This window comes from Photinus pyralis, unplaced genomic scaffold (assembly GCF_008802855.1).
Source record: "Photinus pyralis isolate 1611_PpyrPB1 unplaced genomic scaffold, Ppyr1.3 Ppyr1.4_LG9, whole genome shotgun sequence".
Taxonomy (NCBI): domain Eukaryota; kingdom Metazoa; phylum Arthropoda; class Insecta; order Coleoptera; family Lampyridae; genus Photinus; species Photinus pyralis.
This window is the reverse complement of record NW_022170878.1, coordinates 2380522-2402157: the sequence shown is the minus strand read 5'-3', so window position 1 is coordinate 2402157 and position 21636 is coordinate 2380522. Positions and strand designations below refer to the sequence as shown.

The following is a 21636-nucleotide window of genomic DNA, read 5'->3' as shown; positions in this document are numbered from 1 at the left end:
CCACACTTTTATTGGGACGTGGAGAATCACAAAACTAGTCAGAGATTGAAAAGGCATTTAATTTCAAAGGACACGCGACATCTAACGGAGGAATTTTACAACATACAATGCAGGATGTTTACAAAATTTTGACTTTACCATAATAACGCCGCCACTATTTCTTCTTTAAGAGGGGGATCATCATCCACTGTCTTTCACAAGGACCCGCTGATGTGAACGCCTCTTTTGGTCTGTACAAACTTTATGACAGTAGAAATGATTTTGGTAATTTCGTAAAGGTCCAGAATACTTTGAGGTGAGCTTTCTCATTATGCCGCTACCCTTATCTTCCTTGAGGGACCTCAAGCGGTTTTACCTTGGGGGCGAAGCAGGAAAGAGCCCGTACAGTTCTCCGTTCTGGATTTGATAGCTAGGCTTATTTTCCGGATGAGTTTGTATGCTATTTTTAATTCACTTTTCTCTTTAGAACAATAGCATGCTCGATACCAATTGTACGCCAAGGAGCGGTTCGAAACTAACTCAGTTCTTGCTCCAGGAATTAGTTTAATCTGTGCAGCTGGTGCGAGATTAAGAAGAGATTTAATTTCAAAGGATGGAGACGACAATAGGCGACATCTAACGGATGTTTACGAATAAAATTTTGCCGTTAGCACTTGTATATTTCCTGATGAAACTTACCATAAAATAATAATGGATGGAGACGACAACAGATGGCATCTAACGGAGGAATTTTACAACACATAATTCAGAATGTTTACGAATAAAATTTTGACGTTTATCACTTGTGTATTTTCTTACACCGTTGTTTTAGCGCCTTTAGGTACTTTAAAAACGTTTTGGTCTTTAGACATTTTTAGGAAAGACCGTCTCCGAAGACGCCGATACGGTCTTTACTTTTAGAACCACTGAAATCCTCTTTCTTTAAGACCCGATATTTTTGTAGAAATTCGACAACTCTCAACAGTCTTAGGTTTTCAATTTTCTAATTTGAGAAGTAAAATGGTTCAATGACATTCTGGCATTAACCGTTCGAATACAGTATAATTAAACAAACTAAGTTAGTAAGAATGGCGTCTTAAACCCGAGAAGGCTGTTAACTTTGATATTCGTCTATAAAGACGATGCTCATGGAAAATCGATGCAATTTACGACCCGAAAAATAACTTCTCCGATAAGTAACGGCCGTTTAGAGCGTAATTATGATTTACATTGCGGGCACTTACCTATTTTAATGACGGGCGGCAAGCTATGTACATAACCGAGCAGCCAGGCGAGCCATACAAGGGCCCACCAGCTGCCCAACCGCATGGCTCATGGCGCTCTGTCCGGCCAATTCAGCCACATTTCAACGGATCTGTAACAGCAAGAACGCAAACATTAAATTTTTACGATCGACTATGGTTTATTACAGACAAATGTTACGGAACGAGTCCGTAAAATTATATTTTATTCCATCGAGCGGAAACGAATTAGTAGTAACGCAGAGACAGAGAGAAGGTGAGTTTACGATCTCGAAGTAACAACCCCGCTTTATTGAATAATGAAGTCCTACAATTTTGAGTTATTGACTTCGGCGATGTTACCGTAAATTTCATTATCCTCCCTCGTTGCACTCGAGCGAATTACTGAAACTTTATCGTTTGATGGTTACAATTTCGCTTCGCCCGCATCGTTTTGGGTTTGCGGCGAGGGAAAAAATCGATCCAACGGCATTTTTACGGAATTCGGGTGACTCGTCGCGAGGGTCGCAAACTTTTAGATTTAATTCGGAGAGAGGGGCGATTTATTGAGGTGCTCAACCACATGATTGCTGTGTCTGATTTAATGAAACTCTGATTTAGATAGTCTTGATATTTTAATGCCGTCGGAATGTTAAGGGCAACTTTTATCTAACAAGAGGATTTATATTATGGCTACGTGTGGAATTTAGAGAAACCCTTTAAGGGTTGTAAAGTACGTACGTAAGCTGTTACCACCGTTGCATTTGCAATGTGTGATAAAATTATATTTTGATTAATTGGAAAAGAAATGGGATGAGGAATTCCAAATTTGCAACTCGTCTGGTACTGACATGGCAAAGGGAAGCAAGAGAAAAGTGAAATCGAAAGAGGGTGGGATGGCGATATGAATGAAGGAAAAGGCAACATAAAAAAAATGCTTGACTCATAGATGATCCTTTGTTTGTGGGATGAGTCACGGTAATATTGTTGTTAGATTAATCGCGGTAGTGATTTTTCCGATGGCTGAACATTATTGTCCATTAGTGATGGTGACATGGGTTTCATTAGGCATTAGGCAAGTTTCCAAAAATTCTGTAGTACTGGGGAACCTATCAATGTAGACACGCTCCGGAATCTAACAATTCTAGTAAGGAATAATCCAAAACAGTAACTTGTAGGTATGGACGCTCTCCCTTTGGATGCGCAACTATATAATCCAGCAAAATTTTGTGAGGGGGTTACGGAGAGGTGATTTTTGTCAGACCGGTTGGTGCTGCACCCCCGAGGAGGACGTACGGTCATTTCGTTCCTCGGTCGTTCGTTTCCCCAACAATTACGGCATTCCCAAACAATTAGGTCGGGTGTTCCACACTTATAGCAATGCCAACGACGTGGCTGAGCGCAGTTTTGCTATAATGTGCCCTGATTTTATGAGGAAAATTGTATGGGCAGTGGATACTAAAACTTAAGGGTTGATACTCCAATTGGGCCTGCTTGAATGAATTGAGCCTATGCCATCAGACCCTAGGGGCTGGTTCCTTTAGATACTTGAACCTTCTAGGTCAGTAAATATTTTGTACGTTCTCTTGATCATCTAGGACCATGGTACATGCACTAAACCGTCAGCAAGTCCGAGATATAAGGCGTAAGTAAAGCTAAACCTTCCTGTCATGCGAAAAGTTTCATAGAATAAAGTATATTTCACATGATGTAAAAATTGTATAAATAAACAAGGGTATAAATGCACATTTAAATATAGTTCAGTATTTCAACCGCTTCCGAAATTGATACAATATCAACGTGAGTGTAGATGTACGCGAAGAGGACTAGACAGAACAGCACCCAACCGATACATATCGACCACACGTATACGCTAAAATTAAGAGAATCTGCAGAACCCGATTGAAAAACGAGTAACTCACGTGTCACGAACCGTTCCTCCTTCCTTTTTGGCAAATTCTACCATAAATTTGTCACCACTAGACATTTTCGTTTGTACTTGTCATTCTACAACGGTTGTCAATATTTTAATTTACTTGCTCTCTCTGACGATCTAGGTGGCGAATTGTTACCACCGAAACTACCCTGTTTAAAAAGTACGTGGTGATCATCTAAAAGAGATTTTAGGGGACTGGAGTCTATTATTTTTGGTGTGTAGTTTTTCCACCAACTTTTATGGCATGGCAATGATACATTGCCAATCCGTGTGGATTTTTTTTATTAATTCGGACAGCTAACCATTCCCACTATCTTCATGTAGATAGGCCGAAATTGCTACTTTCATTCGGTCTCGAGACGTATGGGAAGAGATCTCAAACTCGAACACGTTTGGAAGCGCCATTACATCATGGAAAAGCAAGGGTTTCGAAAAATTTAGATATCTCTGGTGAATTTATTATTAGAGACTCGTTATACTTGAAGCGTCTTCTATCTATGGAACAGTTAATTGCCTGGAGAATAAAATTTTGTTAACAGAAGAGCCAAGAAAATCGTTGGAAATTATTTTCAAGTTTTCAGGCTTGGCTAAATAGAAAAGTTTTTTTCTAAAATGTACCCGACAAACATACATCGCAATGTTTGTATGAATTTTGTATCATTTTGATGCAGCATGTTACTTTCTTTTCCCTTACCAATATAAATTCTTTACGCCATCTAGGTATTTCTTTCGTAAACCCATTTAATAAGATGTAAATTATTCCTGTAGCCAATTTGTTATTACTCTAGTTGTTTGTTTTACCTCCAGAGGCCATCCAAGTGTAGATTTCTTAATGCAATAGTTCTTTGTTTCGCCGCCGGAGGTCGTAAAAATGTTTTCCATATTATTTCGAATCCTATCCCTTCTTTTCTTTCTGCTTACGTATTCGCTGTACTTCATTTAAGATTCTGCCGTCATATTGATTACATGATTGTCGTTTGGCATTCCCTCTTTGATATCTGTCGCTGTGCTCCATTGACGCGCGTAGGCGGACTTGTATTTCAAACTAATCAGTGCGCGGTATGTTGGAATCAGGTTTACCATTTTTCTTATCACGGGTTCCTTTTAGGGCTTTATCTTCCCTGAACTCTCAAGCTTTTCCCCAACCTTTCCTCACAGTTTTCTTCTAAGTAATAATCGTTTTCTCTTCTGGATTACTTTAAAGCCATTTTCACATAATTGGTCTTATTGGAAAGAGCTTTCTACGTGTAATCAGATTTTACATGAATAGAGTCACCTTAGTAAATGTGATGAGTGGTAGAGGGCGCGGTTTGACATAATAAACTTTGCAGGTTTTCTTGAAAATTTCAATTGAAACAATATAATTATTATATGATACTATTAACTAAGATCAAAAAGTGAAAATATCAGTGAAAACCGCATTTTGCTGTTGGTTTTCTACGCACATTTTACAAATAATTAATAATAAATTTATAACTGTTTTGAAATGACTTCATCTATCACAGCGCGAAGTATTTATTACTTTAGTGTTGAAATTGGAACTGTCTTAAAACGCAATTCGATTTGCTTATACAGCAAACTTGAGCGTCCTCGAGTGTTTCCGAACGCTCTCGAATATTCTAGAATGTTCTAGAACAAATCACGTCATACTTCCCGGATAGATTGCGTTACATTGGAATATTCGCTACACTATTTCTATAAAATCTGAAGAGAGCTTTTTCCGATTAGACCATTTTTTGAAAATCGGTCAACCTAAATGTAAGTTACATTCAACTGCTTAACAAGATGTTCTTCTCCCACCTTTCATAGTTTATAAGTTAGCGCAATATGTGCTACATCAAAATGTTGCAAAATGTTGCAATGCATGTATTGTTTATGCATGCTTCTTGGGTACATTTTAGGGAAAAAAATCATGTATCGTACACACTCTAGCGGCAAACCTAGAAACTTAAGCAAAAAAAACTCAAGCGTAAGAGCGACGGAGCAAAAAAGCTGACGAGCGACGGAGAAGGGGGTGAGCTAGCGAAAAACTGAAAAACGCAAAAGCGAAAGAGCGAAAAAACAAAAGAGAGATTGGGCGAATATATCGAAAGAGCAAAGGATTAGAAACAGTTATAGAGAGTAGAGGCTTGTTCAAAGTAGGAACAGTGAGCAGCGCGTCGCGTTGGCGTCGCGTTGGCATTGTGTTTATGTTGCGTTGGCGTTGGTTTTGCGTAGGCGTTGGCGTTGCGTTGGCATTGTGTTTATGTTGCGTTGGCGCAGGTTTTGCGTTGGGTTGGCGTTGCGTTGGCATTGTGTTTGTGTTGCGTTGGTGATGCGTTGGAATTGCGTTGGTGTTACGTTGAGCATTGCGTTGGCGTTGCGTTGGCCTTGGTTTTGCGTTGGCGTTGGCGTTGCGTTGACATTGTGTTTGTGTTGCGTTGCGTTGCGTTGGCGGTGCGTTGGCGTTGTGTTGGCGTTGCGTTGAGCGTTGCGTTAGAGTTGTGTTGACCGTTGCAAGGAAGCGATAGTCGTAAAGAGTAAAGATCAAAGAAGCCAAATAGCGAAAAAATAGCGGAAGAGAAATAGGAGAATAGAGCGACAAATCGTAAATACTATCATGTGAACGAGCTTCATAGCGAAAGAGCGACGGTTCGAAGGACTAGTAGGACGGTATAGCGATAGAACGATAGAGCGATAAAGCGGAAACGCTATAGCGCGAAAATTGGAAGAGTGATAGAGCGATAAAGCGGTAACGCTATAGCGCGAAGGGTGGAAGAGTAATAGAGCGACGGAGCGAGATAGAGAAACAATGAAAAGGACAAAAACCATTGGAACGAAGGAACGAATGGGTGACTCACCAAAACAGCAAAAAAGCGAAATGATGGAATAACGAGAAAAGAGGTAGATCTAAATAGCAATAGAGTTCTTCTGCCCCCCCCCCCACTATTTATTTTTTGTCTGTTCTTACCTCCGCTTCTAAAATGATCTCTACCGGCTGGAAACCCAACTACGCCCTTGTTCATACCATGAATTGTTTTACTCTTTCAATTCGTTTTAAATTTGTATCCCGTGTATGTACATTTTCCCTATTTCCCACCCTTTATGTTTCCGTTCATTATATTCTATGTTTTCTATTCCTTTGTCCTAAATCCTTGATATCTTTGCTGTTGTAATTGGTTTTTACTATTATACTTATTTTCCTATATTTCCTCGCATTTTTTCAACGCTCCCCTAAATTTACTCTCTCACTCTTACGTTTTCTTATCCCTGTTGGCGGTTTGGCCTTTTTAACCAAGTAACAATCACCATGTAATCACGATTCGTTGTTATTTTTAGAGGAAGGTGAGACGAGCACACATTTAAGAGACAGTGTGCGGGATTTGTGGTCTCAACTGAGTGGGTTTGCCGAAAATAAAAGCGACTTTGCAACTTCATCACTATTAATTGACGAAAGGGTGCGGTAGCGAACCCACTACTGATCTTTTTGCACGAATACTCCTACAAAAGTCATTCACAGTAATAACCTAAACGACGACATCACGACGAATGTGCACAGGGTGCAGGAAATGCTCAACTTCGACATTGCTTCATGACCACGTGAGGCAATCTGTGTAAATGTAACGTGTAAAACATCAATGAAACGGGGGTTCCGGAATTTTGCAATGCGTGGGCGTCACCATTTTTGATCGACCACATTAATCTGCCATGCCCGAAGCAATATTTTTTATATATTTTAATTACGGCGATAGCTCGTTATTTAAATCACATTGATCGAGTAGGAAAAAAAGGGCGACAAACCACCTGAGGGTAAGCGTTTATTTCTGGACTGATACGGCGAGAATGCGGTCGTCAGTAATTAAAACATGAATTTTTCAGTTTGACAGTGTTACGGACACCGACAACGCAATAAGTCGACTGTATCACTTCAGAGGAGTGTATCCTAGCAACCTTCGCAATGAAAGCTGCTCTGGTTAGCTTGTGACAATCATTACCAATTAACCTTTTCGTTATTATTCTCGGCGTTCTGAGTTCCAATAAATATTTCCTGTTTTCTCTGCCTAAGAAACAACCAATCATTGTATACAGGTTCGGAAAAACATCAAAAACTGCTTTTATCAATCGAGAGATGCTCGACCGCAATGATGGTGTAAATTATCTCAACCCTCTTGGAAGAAAAGCGATTCTCAATCAAAAGCGGCCATTTTCATTATTAACGATTACGGAGCCCGGTAAATTGCGACACCTTCATCTTGCAATAAATCCAAGGGGCCGATCAATTCCCCCGAGCAAAACGGCTAGACTGCCAATTTCAATGTAAATAAAAAAAATGTCGAAAATAATCCGCAACTATAAATTACAATAATGACTTTCGGGTCTCTTGTAATAATTCATTGAACTTTGGAAATCCTTACAGGAAAAAGGCGTCTTATCTTCGCAAATCGGTTTATTTTTCTGGAACTCATTTTTTAATTTTATGCGAGCGTTTACTTTCGAAAGGATACAATTTAAACGTATTATGCCGTCGTCGTATAGAAAATGGAAATACTTCATTATGAAATTTGCCGGAAGGAAATTTCGATCGATCTCTCGACAATATGCGCGTGTTAAAATGTGCGGTACTGGATCGGAAAGAGGAGATTTTCACATTTTAAACGCTGCTATTCTTGTCCAAGATTTTGGAAAACAATTTTGTTTTTACAAGAGCGTCAAGCCTATGTTAAATTTAAAGCGAAATCCCTTCTCAGGACGTGATCTTCCTCGAGCACTTTTCAACGTTGCGTTTAATCCGTTTTTTTTAAATTTACGTTATTGGCCTGAAAGTACTCCAGGTTCAGTCGATTTAGGGCCGTCAAGGTTGTGTACAATAAGTTTATTGAGGGAAAAGGGTTGCGCCGCTAAAAAAGTAAAGTAGTGGAAATTAGGTTGTTCACAGAGAATCGTGGGGCAATTGGCCTAGAACCGCGAGGGAATTCACGTCACCCTATTACCGCGATGCTGTCAGCGCATATTAGAAGGTCACTTTTAAATTAGGGCGTGTTTAACTTAAAACATTCACGATGAGCCGTGAGATAACCACCTGCAATTTATCGTGTGGTGGATTTTATTTCGTGATATTCGAACTCGCGTCGAGTAAGCGACCTGTAGGTATTTTATCGTAGGATGTTGTTTAGCCTTTCGTTGACAACTTCAATAATCGTTGAAATTTCGTGCGCTAAAAAACAAAAGCGTAAAATTGCGAATTGAAGGTATAATTGCGAACAAAAGTGTTCCTCTGGTTGTATTCACCGCTTCCATATATCGCCTCGTGCGCTGCATCAAATGCTAATGCAGAAAAATGCTGCTTAGGGCGTCTCAAGGCCGTCACGAAATCGAAAGCTTTGGTCCATGATTCCTCAGCATATGCCATCCACGACATCTTTAATACATGTACACCTTGTAACGAACATATAGATGCTTATATAAGCGTCAATCCCCATCACATTATTAAAAGTCATATTTAGAATGTAGTGTGATTTAGAATCAGCCGTACACTACCATCGACAAAAACCCTTGACTCAGGCGCAAACCGATTTACTTTAGCTCGGACGCAAACCTCCGATATTTTATCTCGAGTGCAAACCTCGACTCCTTGACCTTGACGTTAACACAGGCGCAAACCTCGCACTTTAGTTCGGGACACAACCCGCGTGACCTCTGCTTCTAGGGACTGTTAGCAGAGTTTCAAACCTAGTTACTTTCCTTGTGACTTTTTTTCACATCTAGTGACATTTTTTAGTGACATTTGAGTTAGAATCGTCCATATATAACTAGCAGAGTTTCAAACCTCTCTAGTGACGTATAGTTTCAAACCTAATAGTTACTTTTCTAGTGACTGTTAACAGAGTTTCAAACCCCTAGTGACCTTCTAGTGACTTTGAGCAGAGTTTCAAACCTAGATACTTTTCTGGTGACTTTTTTTTTACATCTAGCGACTTTTCTAGTAACATTTGAGTTAGAATCGGCCATATATAACTAGCAGAGTTTCAAACCTCTCTAGTGACGCAGAGTTTCAAACTAGTAGTTACTTTTCTAGTGACTGTTAGCCGAGTTTCAAACCTCTAGTGACCTTCTAGTGACTTTGAGCAAGGTTTCAAACCTAATTACTTTTCTAGTGACTTTTTTTACATCTAGTGACTTTTCCAGTAACATTTGAGTTAGAATCGGCCATATATAACTAGCAGAGTTTCAAACCTCTCTAGTGACGCAGAGTTTCAAACTAGTAGTTACTTTTCTAGTGACTGTTAGCCGAGTTTCAAACCTCTAGTGACCTTCTAGTGACTTTGAGCAAGGTTTCAAACCTAATTACTTTTCTAGTGACTTTTTTTACATCTAGTGACTTTTCCAGTAACATTTGAGTTAGAATCGGCCATATATAACTAGCAGAGTTTCAAACCTCTCTAGTGACGCAGAGTTTCAAACTAGTAGTTACTTTTCTAGTGACTGTTAGCCGAGTTTCAAACCTCTAGTGACCTTCTAGTGACTTTGAGCAAGGTTTCAAACCTAATTACTTTTCTAGTGACTTTTTTTACATCTAGTGACTTTTCCAGTAACATTTGAGTTAGAATCGGCCATATATAACTAGCAGAGTTTCAAACCTCTCTAGTGACGCAGAGTTCCGAACCTAGTAGTTACTTTTCTAGTGACTGTTCGCAGAGTTTCAATCTTCTAGTGACCTTCTAGTGACTTTTTTACATCTAGTGACTTTTCTAGTGACATTTGAGTTAGAATCGGCCATATATAACTAGCAGAGTTTCAAACCTCTGTAGTGACGCAGAGTTTCAAACCTAGTTACTTTTCTAGAAACTTTTTTTACATCTAGTGACTTTTCTAGTGACATTTGAGTTAGAATCGGCCATATATAACTAGCGGAGTTTCAAACCTCTCTAGTGACGCAGAGTTTCAAACCTAGTAGTTACTTTTCTAGTGACTGTTAGCAGAGTTTCAAACCTCTAGTGACCTTCTAGTGAGTTTGAGCAGACTTTCAAACGTAGTTACTTTTCTAGTGACTTTTTTTACATCTAGTGACTTTTCTAGTGACATTTGAGTTAGAATCGGCCATATATGTATAACTACTTTAACACACAAATACTCGATTTAAGGTGAATGGACTTTATTTTTTTATTCTTCCCACGGCGCAAATAATATTTTTCATATCACATTGGCGTTTCCTGTCGGATTACTTAAATTTTAGAGTGACCGTGTTTAAACTTTAAAATCAAAGGAGCCATTCATTATGTGAGACCTAAGAATTTGTATGGACTGTCCTTTTCAATCATTTGGATCAGCGTAATAGATCAGCCAGTACTGGACGACGAAGGGATATTGATATTGTTTTTGCTGTCCACTCTCTTTCCAAACGTCGGCGTCGTAGCACTACGAGAATAACATTGAAAATAAGCTCCGCTGCCTTTTGCTGGTTAGCTTCTGTGACGTGTGCCGTCAAACAGTGACGAAGCGGAAACGGACTTTGTCCACTCCCACTCCACCTCAGGAGGAAGCCATTCGCCAACGTCCTGTTATGATACGGGAGGGGGGAGGAGGGAATACCTAACATCGATGCAGCTCGGGATCCTTTTCATGCAAGACGAGCCCCTCAGCGGCTGCAGGAGGACCCCTTCATCCTGGCGCGTCTGCTGTTTCTTCTTCACCGAGGCTTTTCAACGCGTCCGGGAAGCCGTTGTTAGCGAAGCAGGTGCCCCTTCCTAGTTCAGGAAGTCTTAATGCTTTTCCGGGACCTATAGGCCCGGGTCGACCAACTTGGAGGGGGCGGTGATAATCCCGAAGAATAACGATCGGGCGGGCGCAGGAAAAAGGCGTCCGATTACCATAAATTTTGCGTTGCAGCCCAGGCGCATTTCCAACGCTGCCTAGTTACAGGCAGGCCAAACGGCATTCTCACAAAACGAAATAGACCTCTTTCTGAAACCGCAAACGTAAGACTTGATTGTTAAGCAACGGGGACCCGCGAATATGTACTCTTCACGTCTAGTGAATAAATATATTTTGCAATGCGAAAGTGATCAAAAATCGACGATATGTAGGGTGGAGGATATGCGTCTCTCATCTTAATAACATAAAATGTAAAGGTGCCGTTCTAGTTTTTATCTAACAAAGTTGGTGAAGACCAAGCCGATTGGGATCTCTCAATCCCTTAGCATGTTATCCTTCTCTTTATTTATGTGACCCTGAACAACCGGAGATATTGGGTAATGATTCTGTTTTATTAGCGGAGAAATAGTTTTGATAACATGCTTTGCATTAGAAGAGCCTAGAAATATCATTGCAAAGGAGTGAGGAGGAATGAAACAAAAAGGCGCATCGCGAATAAGAGCTGTACAAATACAAAAAACTGATTTTTACCATGAATCAGAAAATTTCCATTTTGAATGGTCACCCAAAATTGCAGCGCGTCGTTTTAAAATTGGCAGCGTGTTGTTTTTATTGTGCTTGCAACTTGTTTATAAGCAAAAAAATTGGTTGCAGCAGTGCTGAGCAACACCACGATATTATGCCACTATCTGCAGTGGTCTGGTACGCTATCTTATCAAAAAAGAAATACACACAATTAATTTCCTCGCGAATAAACTTGAAGATAGTGTTGAATATTTCTCGTTCCTGGATACAAATCACAAGAACGCGTCTACTACAATTTAAGTATTTGCAGCCGAGTGACAAGTTACATCTGACAAAAGGAATGGCAAAGAGCTGCAATGCGCTTTTCACTAACAGAAATAAACAGACCAATCCTTTAACTTAAATAACTTTTCGAATTGTTATCTGGACGCAAACGAGGCGGCTTTGCAATGGATTCATATATCTCGCGCTGATTTTGCAAGCCTTCTTTCAAGTTTTTGGCACGACATCGTACACGACTCGAGATGCGGAAGTCATGCATTTTAACGCAATTTCCCTCCCCTGCCGTTCTTCGAAGACTGAAACCGCAATAAATTTGTCTTTCTCAAACAGTAAGTTGTCGAAAACCATTCACTACATACATAAACCGACCCTTTCGGGACTTACCCAATTTAAATTCGCCTCGATCCCGTTTAAAAGACCTTGAGATTTAGAAAGCGAGGTTAGTCCTCGCACATACTTAACCTACAAAACTTTTTCAGACACTTTTATTAGATTCTTGGCACATTCCGGATGCTTTGATCAATAACGGAACCTAACGCTAATGATTTCGAACATATTTTCCGAGCCCGAAACTCAGCACCGGAATTATTTTGTTAATTATACCACACATTCGAAGCCGATCCCTTTATAATTAAACGGAGCGCCGTTGTTTGCTCTCCGCACAACAGTTTTCGATCATTTGAAAGTTAATCCGAACGGATCTTTCTTGTTGCGAGCGAAGATAGAATCGGGAAAAACAGAACATAAATTTGCCGTGCCGCAGGCGAAATATTAATAAAACGGAACGTTTCGCTGCAATAAAAGAGAAAAACAACACAAAAGTTTGAATATCTTCACCTACGCGAGGGATCGCCGTTCGCTTATCGAGCCGGAAAGAATAAATACGAAAGGGCTTTAATGGATTGCAGGAAGAGATAATAAATCAAAAGGCGTACGCGGGTGTCTTCGCATATAACGGGCATTTTTCGCAATAAAATGCCTTCTTTGATGTTCAATAAAAAAAAAGCTGGCTGCGTGTACCGTGACGCTAATGCCGTTTTTAATTGCATTTGGAAATGCACTAAAACTACTGTTTCCCACTGTATGCACCCTTCTATTTCATTAACTTGAAGTGAGAGGGAGAAAAGCGCTTGACGTCTTCCTCTCCTATTTAAAACAAATTCTCCCTCCGTTCTACTTTCGCATCCACTTGTTTTTCTTATCTTAAAATTAACTAGCCTACGCAGCAATAACAAAACTTCTTATCTACGACCGAAGAGAAACATGAGATAAACTTTTACAAACACTACGCAAATAATTCCAGATGGTTTTCGACGTATTCCAAATTTCGGATTGGTTTCTAAATTTCACAGCTATATTTAGGGTTATTCAATGAGAATAGTGATGTTAAATTACACGTTTTTTTTAAAGTGCGTAATATTACGTGTAAAATTACCAATTGTTTATGTTTTTTATGTAATTTATGTAACTTACCATTTAAAAAAAAAAAACCGTAATTTTACAGTAAAATTACCAGTAATTTATGTTTTTTATGTAATTTACAAATATTTTTGTAAAATTACCTGTCATTTATGTTTTTTATGTTTTTTTTTAATATTGTATAAACCTTTTTGAATTTTGTGAGTGTTTGAAAACAAAAACACTTGTTAAATTATATATTTTGGTGTAAAACACCCAAGCAGTAGGTATTTCGCCATCACGCGTCGTTTGGAGGAAGAAGTTTCAGATCGCGAATTAGAGGCTGTATCATCTTCATTAAACCAAACTAAATTCAACGGTGAATCGTTTACGTTGGTAGTACCGTTGATGGCCTGTGGTAGTACTGATCAAAATGTATCAAATAGGTATTACATTTATGTAACTTACAAAAATTACGGTTTTTTAAATAAAAAACGTAAGTTACGTAAATTTCATAAAAGACATAAATTACATAAAAAAACAGACCTCTTGTAAGTTACGCGTAATATAACCGTTTTTTATGTAACTTACAAATCGTTATTTTACAATCCACATCACTAAATGGGAAACGTTTTAGTGCTTCAATTTTGTGACTATTCTATGCTCTGCGACTATTTTCCGGTGTGAGATCTACCAGGTTTCAGGACCGCCCAGTACATGAACACACGGTATCGAGTGGCGCTGTAAATTTGAGGCACTTCGTTACGAGAAATTGTAGTTTCGGATTTATGCATTTTTTCCTAGGAGTTGGAAAATAGAAGGTAAAAGCAATTGTTTTGATTTGGAGAGCCATTTTAGCCGAAACGTAATTGTTCAGTTTCCTAATTGCTCCCTTAGAGACTCTTGCAACCTCCGAAAGGTTGGAAGACCACAGAAAATTACTGTATAGTTTGAGTTGCCTTCATTCATTAATAACCGATATTAGTTTTCCAATGTAAAGCAAAAACCATCACTAAAACTACAAGTTCGTGCAGTTTATTTTATTAACGCAGACCTTTTGAGATTGACCAGAAATTCCATGCAACAACTAACATTAGTGGACTACCGAATTTTGGAATTTTAATCCGACCAATTAAGTGAGTATAATTAACCGTAGAATGTGTTGCATCAAACCTCATCTGATTAGATTGTGTTTAGTGTCATTAGAACCGCGCTTAATTAAATAGATTTTGAGGTATCTCCAAAATTTTTAGGATGGAAATTAATTAGAGAAGATTTAATTTTTGAACATTACACGCGAGTACGCCGAGCGGCTGGAAAATCCGAGTTCCGTTTCCACATTCTTTGGGAATTCTATGTAAAATACGCGGGTGTCTTCGCATATAACTGGTATTTTTCGCAATAAAATGTCTCCTTTGATGTTCAATAAAAAGCTGGTTGCGTGTACTTCTTATCTACGGCCGGAGAGAAACACGAGATAAACTTACTACGCTAATAATTCCAGATGGTTTTCGACGTATTCCAAATTTCGGATAGGTTTTTAATTTCACAGCTATATTTAGGGTTATGCAATGGGAAACCTTCAATTTTGTGACCATTTTATGATCTGCGCCTATTTTCCGTTGTGAGATCTACCATCTTTGAAGACCACCCGGTACATGGACACACTGTATCTAGTGGCGATATAGATTGGGGGCACTTCGTTACGAGAAATTGTAGTTCCGGATTTATGCATTTTTTTCGAGGAGTTGGGAAATAGATTGACCAGAAATTCTATGTATCATTTTACATTACAGGACTGCCAAATTTCGGAATTTTAATCCGGCCAATTAAGGGAGTATAATTAACCGTAGATTAACTGTGTTGCATCAAACCTCGTCTGATTAAATTGTGTTTGGTGTCATTAGAAGTTCCATTTCCACATTCTTTGGGAATTCTATGTAAGGTACTCGAGTGTCTTCGCATATAACGGGTATTTTTTGCAATGAAATGTCTTCTTTGATGTTCCATAAAGAAAAGCTAGTTGGGTGTACCGTGACGCCAATGCCGTTTTTAATTTGTTGCATTTGGAAATGCACTAAAACTATTTCAAACCGTATGCACTCTCTTGTTTCAGTGAAAGATTCGAAAAGGGACAGCCAAAAATGTATGTTTGTCTGGTGCCCAGAAAACTTTTAAGAGGCATCAGGACTCCGTATATTAAATGCCTAAACATCTTTACGTTGTCCCTATAAATTTAAAGTATGACAAAGGTATTTTACTGATGTGTTGATTGATATCGATTCAGCAAGAATGCCGCCGTGCCATTTTTTTAAAAACAAGCGAAAAAAACAAAATATACGGCGTTAAAGTTGCGACATTTTAGTGATTTTTAAAGATCAATTTCTTCTTAAAAAAGCAAAAAATGAAAATTTTACCATTAGAGAGGCATACATTAGCTCTTTATTTATTAGTATATTGAAAAACATCATTAAAAAAACAGTCAGTTTTTGTAATTTTATGGGGAGAACGGAAGCATTGTTTTGCCAATATTTAACTCTGTATCTTAGCGTCACATTACGGCAAATTACCGAACTTTTATATAGACAGAGAAACTTGTGAGACAAATGCATTCATGGGAGGTGCTAAATTTACAAGGAAATTTTCTTATCTTTTAACTGTGATATGTGTCGGAAACTTTTGGCTCGCTTCATTTGCGTCCTAGGCAATTATTACATGGGACACAAATGTGAGACAATTCCGTCCAACGATAAAATTGTACCTCAAAACAAAGTAGCATAGCAATTATTCGAAATTTATCGTTGGTTAGCACAATTTTGAACCTTCAAATTAACAACAATTTTTATTAAAAGTAAACAGTATTTTTGTTCTTCAGAATTAATGTGCCTAATTTGCACAAAGGTATAGGTATGTAATTAAGGTTGGTCTTTCCGTCAGAATGTTTGCAATTTTTTTGCTACATTTCGTACAACATTCAAATTTATTTATAGTACGTCTCAGCATTAGGAGTAATAAACCACCCGGCCCACGAAAGAATATAATTATTTTTACATAGAAGTAGCGCCGTAGCGGATAACAAATATTTTCCACCAAACATAAGGTATTTGAAGTGAGAAATTAAAAGTGTGCAGCATCCAATGTATGGGGATGGTACCGATTTCGGAAATACATGCTGGGGACGTGCGCAGTCATAGGCGTGCGCTGGTGTATTTTCGTTATTTCTTAATTCTTTATATAATTACTGCGATTTAAAATATATTGTATACTAGTCCAGTCAATCTATTCCGTTTCCCCATAAAAACCTTCATATAAAATTTCTGTCAATCAAAAAATATCTGAGTAGATATTCTGCTGATTAATATACCAAGAAATGGATCTGCGAAAATGACCGCTAATATTGTAAATTTATTAAAAACGATTGAAAATTCACAACACAATGCTTCGAACACTGATAGTTGCACTTTAGCTCGAGGTAAATACCATTTTGTAGAGAAATTAATTGTTTTTAAATTTGATGTGGGAATCTGTCATACATCCCTCTTTTTATGTTAAAAATTGTGGAAACTTTCCATTAGCTTCCAACCCCGATTACACCATAAAGCGTCAGGGTCGACCCAGTCTAACCGTGAACAAATTAGTGACAAGCTGAAATTTGGTAAATAACTTGATTTTGGAGTCCTTAATATATCACCAAACCCCATAAATGAACCGCCGTGTCTGTCACCTCCAAACAATCCTTGAAAGGGATGAAAATCGGACTTTTTTTAGTTTTTTTTAATATCTTGAAAACAACGCTATTTGCAAAAGAATGTGAAGATAGACGAATGAAAGCGTATATAGGTATGGTGCTGTACCAGTGGCGAAGTTATAATGTTAATTTTGGCATTAAAAAAAATAAATCTAATTATTTATTTTTTTGTGAAATCTAGAGAAATTTCTCAAAAATATTTAGGTAAAAACATTCATCTCGTGCCTATTTTCATGAAATAAAAAATCATAACAGTGGACTTAAGTACTTAAGTACTAATTGTTTATGTCATCCATTTTTAAATATGTACATTAAAACGATAATATATTATAGTCAGTAGGTATCTATGCAGTGCGGTAGGGTAACTTATTTTGAGGTAGTTAAACTAAAATAAGTCCCGTTTAAGCAAATGAATACTTAGCATTGCATAAGTTTTTAATTAGGTACCTACCTGATTAGATATTTCTGTATATTAATTCGTCAGAATCTTTAACTCTCTACAATTCTACAAGCTAGGGTACAATTTAGACGAATTTTTCGCCACGAGCATGCTTTTTTGCAAACGCCTGACGAACAGTTGCAAAAAATTTGCTTTAGAATCCCTTCGGAGTCCATATCTTGGTCCACTCCTGGACTGGTAGGTTATTATTCAGCCATATTTGAAACTAAAAATGAAAATCATCCGGGTCAGTATTACTTTCCACATTTGAGGCCTTTGTAACTATACAGATGAATTGAAGCGATATAATCAAATAAGAATAAACTTGTAATAAATATAGCAAACGAACTCCTGGATCACTAAACATCTTTTCCTTGAGTGATGACAAACAAAGTAATGAAAACAGAATTGGAAAATTCGAAACCGTTCGGAAGTTATCTTGTCCACATACGGGCGGGCGGACGGACAGAAAGTCCAAAATTCTGAACTCGCTAGGAGCTTTTTAATAATTAATCTTTTCAAAGAAAATCTTGTTAAAAAGTCCTAAACGCATGGTAATTGGTACTGAGCTGCCTTTAGAGTCGGTGAAAGCTATGCTAAATTAGAATCCTTATTTTAAATTTTGCTGTACTACATATTGCTGGTAGACAACGTCAAGGTCCTTAATCTGGCATTTGTTATATTTCTTCCTGGTCTACAGTATAAACAAAATAATATTTTCTATGTTGAAAAGCCCAGATGTGGCGCCGCATCCAGAAATGGCGTGCATGGCAAAAATAACATTTTTAGAGGTCCTAATTTATGTTGACATTTTTAAATATCCGTGACTTTATTTGGTGATCAATTTCCTGGCCGTAACATATAAATTTTGTTTGGCATAGTGACTTAATGAATTAAATATTTTTGAAAAATTTGTTTTTATTTCAATCAGAAATTAAAAAATATATTTATATTTTTTATAAATATATATTTAAAAATATATAAAAAAGTCTTTTTAAAAATAACCAAAATTAATATCATAACTCCGCCACTGGTACCTACAGGAAAATATTTAGGTAGGTTTTATAGGCAAACGAAAATATATACCTTTAATTTTTCTATTTTCATATTTTTCCCTAAATAGCTTTAATTTGAAGATACATATTCCCAAAAAAAAACAATAGGCATTTTCAACCCTTTGAGGGTTTTTTAAGGGTTAAGTGTCTGTAGGGTTTGGTGGTATTTTATCGATCTCAAAACATGCGTTTACCCTCGAGTTTCAAAGGTGATCTTTCGATCCCGCTTTCCAATAAATCAATTCATGGCGAAAATTTCATTGCAGTTCTCTATATACAGCAGAACCTCAGAGGGAATCAAACTTAACTCGATATCTAGTAATAACCCAGGCGTTAGTGGTCCAGGAACCACAAATTGTTCTTTTACAATAAATGTTAATGTTCCAAATAAATAATTATGGTCAAATTTATGTTGGGGTTTTTAATTAATTGTTTGAAGCTGTCAAATTTGCTGTATAAATAACAGTCCGGTAAGTGTTGCTTAGCGACACTTACGGACTTAAATTGATAGTAATCGAACATCTACAGGTAACGGGACAGTATGATACAAGAAATAAATCGAGTAAGTACCTACATATGTGTAAATAAATTCCTTATTCAATTGTCTTATCAATGTCACATTGAAATGAAATGACTGAACAACGGAGTAGGTACTATACGCGTGTAGGGTAGGGATATCACGTTATACTTTATCATTTTTAAGCTCCACCTTTACTGGCAGTTTCGGATACTTCGTCTCCTACCGCTGCGTCCCTTAGAAAGTACTGGAGCAGCTCCCGATTACTCTTAAAGCTCATAACTTCTTGGCTGTACTTATGGCATTCGAGTCTAGATCTAAACGACACTGGGTTCGTTGTATTACTGATGTAAGGTGAAAAATTTAGCGCTTTAATGATGGGGTACGGGGAAACTACTTCTTCGTAAATTTCACTTCTGTAATTTGACTTAAAACATTCACTTTTATCACGACGGCACTTAAATCTCTTAATACTCAACTTCTTCTATCACAAGAACTTTACTATTATACAGACTGACTGTATTTCCTACTGCCAAACGAACTGCGGTGCAATAATACGCTTAAGGAACGGCAAAACTTTCGATCATCAAAACAATGAGAGATGTTTCAGCGTCCACCAAGAGCGCTTGACCGAAAGGCCTCGCTTAACGTCTTCCTCCCCTATTTAAAACAAATTTTCCCTCCGTTCCATTTCCGCATCCACTTACTTAAAAAATTAAGGCGTCGTTGACCGATAAACTGCACCTGTATTTTCTTATCTTAAAACTAATTAGCCTACGCAGCGATAACAAAACTTCTCATCTACTACCGGAGAGAAACATGAGATAAACTTTTACAAATGTTACGCAAATAATTCCAGATGGTATTCAACTTTTTTCAAATTTCGGATTAGTTTCTAAACTATCACAGCTATATTTTGATTTATTCAATGGGAAACCTTTTAGTACTTCAATTTTGAGACCATTTTATGCTCTGCGCCTATTTTCCGGTGTGAGATCTACCAGCTTTAAGGACCACCCGGTACATGAACACACGGTATAGAGTGGCGATATAAATTTGGGGCACTTCGTTACGAGAAATTGTAGTTTCGGATTGATGCATTTTTTTCTAGGAGTTCGGAAATAGAAGATAAAAGCAATTGTTTTGATTTGGAGCGCAATTTTAGCCGAAACCTAATTGTTCAGTTTTCCAATTGCTCCCGTGGAAACTTTTGCCGCCTCCGAAAGGTTGGAAAACTACAGAAAATTACTGTATGATTCATTCATTAACAACCGAGTTTAGTTTTCCAATGTAAAGCAAAAACGATCACTAAAACTGCAAGTACGTACAGTTTATTTCATTATCGCACACCTTTTGATATTGACAAGAAATTCCATGTATCAACTGACATTATTGGACTACCGAATTTTGGAATTTTAATCCGGCCAATTAAGTGAGTATAATTAACCTTAGATTAACTGTGTTGCATTAAAAACCTTCTGATTAGGTTGTGTTTAGTGTCACTAGAAGCGCGTTTAATTAATATAGATTTTCAGGTATCTCCCAAATTTTTAGGATTTTGGGTTGCTCTCCTGCATGTTGTTTTCTCGTAGATACCCTTAATGAACTTCTTTCATTTCACTAACCATATATGGCTGCCGAAAATAGTTTCGACCCCCCCCCCATCCGCCGTCCCCGTCCCCCGTCCCCTGTCCCCCCCAGAAGGTGTTAACGGGAACTGTCTAGGAAAAGTGAAAACGAAATTTTACTTTTTCACTGTTTCGGTGATATCTGTTATTTTCAGAGATCCGAATGGCCAGTCACGAATTTGAACCACTTACCCAATCAAACAATCGTGTGAAAATGGATTAAGGAACGCGCTGTTATCAAAAATAGTGGTCGACCATTCTTCACCTATCGAGTGGTGTACGTGCCTATTGTCACAGCTCTGCAACAAGGGCGTGTACACATAAAATGGCAGAATAAAGGAAATGGTATGTTGCAAATGTAGATTGCATAAGGAGTAACGGAACCCGCTATATCACCTTCATACGTGGTGATGATTAGCTTAATTTAAAAATTTAAAAACCGAGTCACTTGATTTCTCATTTTTACTACGTACAACCGTCGAAGACATTTTATTGGGCACATTCTGCAGGGTCTCTCAATCCACAGAGCTTCTTTTTTCTGTATAATTACAGGACGAAGACTCGTATCACGTGCAGTATATCAAGATTTCTTTTTTAAATACTGCCCGGAAGAGAGTGTAGATCTTTCCTTTAAGATTAGCAAAAGGCATTACATCCGAGACGTGGGCAAAAACGGACGACGCCATCACAAATCGTACCCAAATCAAGCGAAATTACGTAAAGTTTAAAGGTGACTCCGCGCGAAATGTATCCTGCAGGAGTAATTACGAAAGCATTCGAGATAGATTTGTAACTCTATTTATTCCATGTTTATGTAAATGGGACGGTCCTAAGAAGCGCATACGTAGTATCATTTGCATTCAATTACACCTTGATTTGGAGAATATTACCTCCGCACAGATACCTTATTTAATCGCGCATTTCGCTCCGGACTCGTTTTTTTAATACTTCATGCAATTTATTTGCATTTAAAAGGAAATGGCAACGAAATCTATAAGAATATAAGTTAAACGCGCTTCAGCAAGTGTACGTGTTTG

General features: G+C 37.9%; 1 protein-coding gene across 1 annotated transcript in view; it reads right to left on the bottom strand.

Annotated features, from left to right (window-relative positions):
• LOC116180686 overlaps window positions 1-21636 on the bottom strand; it is a 122573-nt gene that overhangs the window by 87628 nt on the left and 13309 nt on the right. The window contains exon 2 of the mRNA XM_031500796.1: window positions 1224-1354. Coding sequence (XP_031356656.1) covers window positions 1224-1308 — 85 coding nt within the window. The 5' untranslated portion in view covers window positions 1309-1354. The remainder of the gene's footprint in view (window positions 1-1223; window positions 1355-21636) is intronic.